The sequence below is a fragment of the Malaya genurostris genome, chromosome 3 (assembly GCF_030247185.1).
Source record: "Malaya genurostris strain Urasoe2022 chromosome 3, Malgen_1.1, whole genome shotgun sequence".
In the NCBI taxonomy this organism is placed as follows: Eukaryota; Metazoa; Arthropoda; class Insecta; order Diptera; family Culicidae; genus Malaya; species Malaya genurostris.
The window spans coordinates 33528525-33535835 of record NC_080572.1 but is presented as its reverse complement, the minus strand read 5'-3'; the positions used below and the strand labels follow the sequence as shown (position 1 = coordinate 33535835).

The 7311-nt window shown below is 38.6% G+C and overlaps 1 protein-coding gene across 1 annotated transcript; it reads right to left on the bottom strand.

Annotated features, from left to right (window-relative positions):
* Positions 1–701: 701 nt before the first annotated feature.
* Positions 702–2933, bottom strand: LOC131438359 (uncharacterized protein F21D5.5). The gene is made up of 4 exons (XM_058608354.1): positions 2715–2933; positions 1729–2603; positions 1037–1665; positions 702–973 (listed from the first exon to the last, which is right to left on the bottom strand). Exons 1-4 carry the CDS (start codon positions 2851–2853, stop codon positions 850–852), a joined length of 1767 nt encoding a protein of 588 aa, XP_058464337.1. The 5' UTR covers positions 2854–2933; the 3' UTR covers positions 702–849.
* Positions 2934–7311: the final 4378 nt, after the last annotated feature.

The window sequence follows — 7311 nt, the reverse complement described above, 5'->3', positions numbered from 1 at the left end:
ACCTGAACCCATATCCTGAAGTGGTTTCCGAATAAACCAGAAGGAAATACACATAAAAGGAAAGTCCGCGAAGTACTTTAGTGTAAAAGTAGCTTTTATTTAAAACGCATGAAATATAGTAATTCAAAACAGGAAGTTCACTTATCAATAACAGAACAACAATATACAGAGGTGTACCAATAAAAGGGATCAAGCAAAGGCGTAGTAGTTACACCAAATACAAATAATTTGTATTTGGTTACACTCTCAACAAAATGTACATCAGAACAGTAACACTTTTGATAATAAATGGAAAATTTTTTTTCAATCCATTAAATTGCGCCAAAACTAAATATTTTATCCCTAGTATTACGCAATTCTGTTTAGACAGGCCTCAGGGAGCTCGGAAAAATTTTGTCTGCTACATTTTAGGCCAATTGGCTGAAAGCAAATGAGTTTTGTAATTCACTACACATGAGACTGCTCATCGTAATATCTAAGGATGAAAACGATGCTATCGGAAGGTATGTCAAAACAACGGGAAAATTTACTGAAGATGGTTGCAGGTTCTGAATGGGTGCAATAGATCTAGCTGAAGAAGGTACCTTCATCTGGACAGGAACCGGAGAGCAACTGACCTACAACAATTGGAGACGTAGAGAACGATGGTAATGAAAATGAGGATTGTCTTCAATTCGTATACATGCAAAATCTGATTATATTTGGCACTGGAACAATAATGTACGAACAGAAAATTTTTTTATTACATTTTTGAGCAAGCTGACACGATTGTATGACTAATTTTCAACGAACTCTTTTGTAAAAAGTAATTTTAGTTCGATTGTAATTGCGTAGAATGATATAAGTTCATTAACTCTCTAACAAATATAATTTGTATAACTTTTCGTCAGCATCAGAATTGAATTTTGGTATAAAATTCACCTTAACAATTTCTTTGAAGCCTTCTCCCAAGGATGGTTCCTGAAATTTGGACCTAAAATACGTAACCGAAGTTAGTGATGACAACCGGCGTTAAAAATGACACATTAATGCTCACTTGTACACATTAAATACCATATCGGATATCGAGGAGTGCGATCTGTCTGTTAGCTCCCGAAAAACATTGTTGTGTTTAGCCTGTTTGTAATTCGCAGTCATTACAAAGCATCTACAAGGAACGTTCATTTTTCTTGCGATATCAACGAACCGTTTTCTACTTTCAACGTCGGGATTAGTATTATCTACAACCACTCGTTTTCCGCTTCGTAGAGTACTTTCCAACAGCGAAACACACTTTTGCCAAGAACCCAAAGTGTCTCGGTTGATTAAAACATAGCCTTTAGTTTCAAGATTCACTTTAGCAAAAAAGCTTTTACCAGAACCGGGAAAGCCAACCATTACAATTACTTCTGGATCGGAGGATAGTAATTTACTTCCAGCTGGAGACAAGAGATCTCTAGTTACGAATGCTTTAGGATCGAATTCTGGTTTCATCCAGTCACAATCTTTGCCATTTTGAAAGTGAACTTCTGGTGTTAGAAACGATATTCCTACATTCAATGCCATTAGACGATCAACACAGGAATGGTCCTTTTTTCGTTTTATCGGTTTTTTCATCGCTGGTCGCCCGGCAGCATCACCGACATAAAAGCTTTTTGCTTTGTCTACATTTATACCGTCATTGTACTGGAAAATAGAAATGTTCAAAATTATTATCACATCTAAACAGATAATCAAGCCTAAATTTACTAGCTGACATAAAGTGTCCCACATGCCCATCAGAGGTTTTCGATATTTTCCTTTGCCTGTAGAGATGAAAACTTGCATCGGAACGTTCAACTTGGACTGCAATGCTTCAATCTTTTTTCGAAAATCTTCGATCTTCAGTTTTCCTTTCGAAATACCTGCCTGATTTGTAAAGATTACAATTTTAAATCCGTTTTTGGACAACGATTTTAGTTTTCCCGGCACTTCAGGGAAAGCAATTTGCCAATCATCGATCGTTTTTGGAAATACATTTCCTGATTTCGTTTTAATTAATGTACCGTCCATATCGTAGGCGGCAATTTTTTCCGAAGCCATCATATCTTTACTAGTAAAAATGTATAGCTGTTTGGAATCAATGTCCTCCCATTTATTACCTTGAGATTTTGTTGGTATTTGAAAACTATTGTTGGCTTCCACAAGTCGTGAGCTACCTTCGTTTCCGATATGTTTCTCTTGAAGCCGTATCTTTTTATTTTGTGATTCATCTCGACTATGGGTCGACTCTGTTTTAGACAAACTCCGTTTATGCGAATCTCGTTTGTCTTTATTATCCGCATGATGGATCTGATCGTCGTATTTTATCGTTTTTTCTTTTTTGTCTTTGTGACAATTCTTTTGTTCTTTTTTCACTTTGTCGTCCTGCTTCATATTTCTGATTTCTTTTTCCTTGGCCTCCTTCTGTTCAAACGTGAATTGAAATGTATACTGATGATTGCCCGGAAGTAATTCCAAAATATCACCATCAAATGCTTCATATCCTAAATTCTTCTCCAACTGTTTACCGTTAAGAACAGATGGATTAGATCCCAAACATTTTACCAGAACGTAACCATCTTTGAAGTTAGCCTTCAAACAAACTATAATAAAAAATATATTTACTTTTCAATGATATATACTAATAAACAAAATTGAGGGCTAGATACAGTACTTTTTAGTCGCGTAGCTAACTAGGATTTTAATGGATTTACCTTGTTGACGAGAACAGCACGGATCCTGGATAAGTGTTTCAGGGCTTCGACCAACAAACTTTCTTTCCGACTCGATGCGAATAGGCGCATGGCGATCCGATAGAGGTTTCAAAAAACATTCTTTCAACACTTTAACCATGTTACGAGAGCCAACGATCAATGTCGGAACAATTTCACCGGTTTTCGAAAGTAACCGTGACTGCGAGGTAAACAAATTTGACAGCATTGAAACTCTGCAGTGTTGCCATATTCAAATTTCGAATATATCGATACCCAGTAAATTCGAACATCGGACGCATCGTGCACGAAAGCTTTTGATTGCGTTTCGAGCTTACATAGTGTATCGGTAGAACAAAAGAGTGAAGATATACCAAAGCAGAGAGCGGATGTCTGATTACTCAGGTGATGAGATATATCGGGGTTGGATTTCCAACCTCGAACATAGGGTCAGAGTTTTTCTGGCCCTAAGAGGCGAATGACCTAAAGGTTAAAGCCTCTATGATCGATACAAATGTTTAACAATCTTTCTCACCCTATCGGGAAGACGTCGGCTCGAAAATGTCTTGTTTGATATTCCTTCGCTCTGTTTCTCTAGCGATACATAATGTAAACATAAAGCTTTTTTAGGTCGACGCGATTGATGCAAATGGTGCAGAATTGTCCGATGACGGGCCGATCGAAGCGCTACAATCGGCCCTATATCGTGCTCAATCGGTCCGATAATCGGACCGATGATCGGACTTATGCGGGTCTACAAATTTCACTGGGTAGTCGCTCGACAAAAGAGCATAACTGCACTCAAATAAAAATTCTCGTTCGATTCACTTGAAAAATCACGTAGAATGGTTTCAAATGTCAAATTGAATATTTTACGTGACGAAAATGAATGTTATACGAACATCCCCTAAAATGAATATAGTCATCACTAAGGTTTACGTGAATTGACCAAACGTCAAACAATCTACGTGAATTTCCAGTGTGAAAAACTCGATTTTGAAAATGGCGAGCAGTGGCCCCCGAAAAGTAAGTAGTGTAAATATTTGCGAGAAAAGTTATTTAATTACAATTTTTTACTCCATCGACCGGATCATTCCAGTATGAAAGTTTCCATGTGTTCAACTGGACCGAGTGCCTGCGTGAGTCCGGAAGTTTACCCGCTCCTACCGAATGCTTCAAACAGGCCGTCGGTAGAAGCTAGAGACACTGGAACCATGTAATGCGACTTCAACCTGCATCGGTAGTGTTGTGGGAGTTCTTGGATCTCGACTTCGGCTTCGGTTGGACGGCAGTGACAACATAAACGATTTCTGGAGGCTTGTCGATTTGAAATACCACGACGTTATTAGTTGCTTTTTAAGCCATTGGAATTATATGACAATTTTCTGAAATAAATGTTTTATATTTCATGGCATTTTTCATTTCATAGATTTATATCAAAATCTGGAATCTCCCTTTCGACTTCAACCAATATATAAAATAGTAATTTTCTGGTATCTAAATTTGATATGAATTGATAGATAAATGTGATATGAACAGTACATTACATTTTACCTATGAAACACGTAACTTTTACTGGATTATGCATTAAACAGCTTTTAAATGCCAGTCCATTAAAAGCTACGTGAAAAGTAGGGTGGAAAATATTCACATAACTTTTCACGTAACTATAATATGATTATTATTTTGAGTGTGAGAAATCGGTATACCTGGCAACGTTGGGATGACGTCGAACACGTTCCACTAGAGGCAACCCATTCACAACCTGACAGAAATGAGCCTGTTTCATATTAGGCTTTCTGACAGCTCAGTTACAATCACAAATGAAACGAGATTGGTTTGTTTTCATCAGGAAACGCATGCCTTGATCATTCAACTTCGGTCGACGTAAAGATTACTTTATTAATTTTTTTAGCCGAATATTGCACACGTACCCGACGTTAATATGTTCCGTGAACTTGACCTAGTGCCCCTCCATATGAATTGCTTACAATTAATGTTGTTGTTCCGTGACCGTTCCATGCCGGTGATAGTCGCCTGATGCTACGTGTGAATTGCTTTTACATATTGTTTTGTTTTCATCAGGAAACGTAGGGCCGCCGTTAATTTTTCATCGGGCATAGAAACCTCAATATGTGTTCCACTGAATTCAGGACGGCGCTAGTGTACCTAAACAATACGGGTGCAATGAATTACGGAACAAAAATATTACAAGAGAAACCGGTACTTCATTACGTTATTTACGGTCACTGTGTATGCGTCCAGCAATATATTTAAATGGAGCGTAATTTTCATATTGTGACTCACGCAAGAACTCCTAAGTGAAATCAAAATATTGCGAATTTTTTTAACAGCGCTGCGTGGTAACCAATTTATCAATAACACACGTCATAAATCTCCAAATATGCGTGTTTTGTAATCTTTCTATCTTTTAATTGACTCTGCTCAACGTCTTCTCTTTGGTCTAAAAGATAACTATTGATAGTAATTGATAGAGTTAGAAATTAAGTGTTTTTTGAAATGTGGTGTATGACTAAAGAGTATCTAACGTATTTAGTCGTATTTAAACCGCAGATTGTCGAAAAACAGATACGTTATTTTTAAATGTTATTCTATTTACGACTTTATTGTGAAACGAGATAACCAAAACTTTTACTTATATTCTCGATGTATGGGAGCTGTCAAGTTGTCCACGGGTTGACTAGAGGAGACGATGCAGCGCAAGTGTTGGGTCCCTCTTAGAAGAAAAAAAAACCTGTTTTAATCCACCTAGTGGTGTAATGATGCCTTTCTCATGTACATATAATATTGTGGTATTCTATTCAAATTTTCTCTTCGATTTTTGAAAGAAACCAAGTGATTGTTTATGCATAACATACAGAATAAAACAGTGCTTTGATTGCATAAGCCATCCTTGAGAGAACGAAATGGGTTCACTATTATATGCACTTCCGGAATCCGAAAACCGGTATAATCGAAGTCGGTTCGTACGGCCACCAACTAACATGACACACATACTCTTCTAGTACGCACCCTATAATACCGGAACCGGAAGTCGGATCCGGATGAAATTCAGGAATTCCGTATGGGACCGGAAGACCTTTCATTTGAATGTAAGTTTGTGGACATCGGTCAAACCATCGCTGAGAAAAGTGAGTGAGATAAATTTTGGTATATATGACCACTATTTCCGGTACTTCCGGAACCGGATACCGGGAACCAGGTTAGCCGGAATCGGATTGTTTAGTTGCCTACTGATTTTTTTTTTTTTTTTTTTTTTCAATTATATAATTTATTAAGGCACACTGCTTAAGCTCTAAGATGCCAAGGGCTTTTTCTAATTTTAATTGACAAATAACTTAAAACTAGGATAGTATATTAAGATAATGTAATGACTTTGGCAGATCCCGCCTTCAGCTGGCAATCGGCACCGGCCGGCGTACTGAATGTAACACGTTGGTAAGTATCTTGGTATTAGCCGCTTTTTTCTGTCCGTGTGGGTTCGCGGGGAACACCCCCAGGCTACGAATACCAGGCGGGTGGCCCATATTCATCTCATAGACTACAGCGGCCGTCCGTGGGCAATGATGATGATGTTACGGAGGAAAATGAAAAAAAAAATATACAGAGAAGTAAATATTACGGAGAACAGAGTAAAAAGGGGATATGGGAACAACATGACTAATGTCGTTTTCGTTTTTAATTTGCACTACACCGGTGCAGTGCTACACTGAGGCATGAATAAACGAACAAAAATGACGAAAACATAAACAGTAACCATTGACTACAATAAACGATTCCATTGCACAGAGCTACACCAAACTTTTGATGAGTGCTACACCAGTGGTATAGGTGCAGAAAAAGTGTAGCACTGGTGTAGTGCAATTGGTAAAAACGAACGGTTTCAGTGCAGCTTTCGTTACACCGGTGTAGTGCAATTTAAAAACGAAAACGACATAAGAACGACAAAGATCTAATTAGTTGACATCGAGATGGTGAAAAAACGTGGGAGGGGGAAGCAGAAAATTTAGTGACAGCAGAAAGATCTTGTTAGTTCCAATGAAGATGGTGGACAGACGAGGGATGGGGAGATTCGGGCGGATGTTAGTGTCGAACCTGTGGGTGGAGTTTCTTCTTAGCATCAGTCGAGGAACAGGGGTAACTAACGCAGATTACACTTGTATATTAATGTGTTTAAGGAATTTATATATGAGTAACATATATGATATATCCCGACTCGCCAACACATCTCGAACCGGAACATCAGGTGGTCTACCTCGGGCCCTGAGGGAGTCCTTTAAAACAGACCTGGCGTCACAATACCCCACACATGACCATACGACATGCTCGATGTCCTGATAACCGTTGCCACAGGTGCAGAGACCGCTCTCCATGACCCCAATACGCCGAAGATGTGCGTTGAATGTGTAGTGATTAGACATGAGCCGAGACATAACACGAATGAAATCGCGACTCACGTTCATCCTCCTGAACCAAGGTTTCGTCGATACCCTAGGGATAATGGAATGTAGCCATCGTCCCAGTTCGTCATTACTCCATGAAGTTTGCCAACTTTCAAGTGCTCTTCGACGAGAAATAC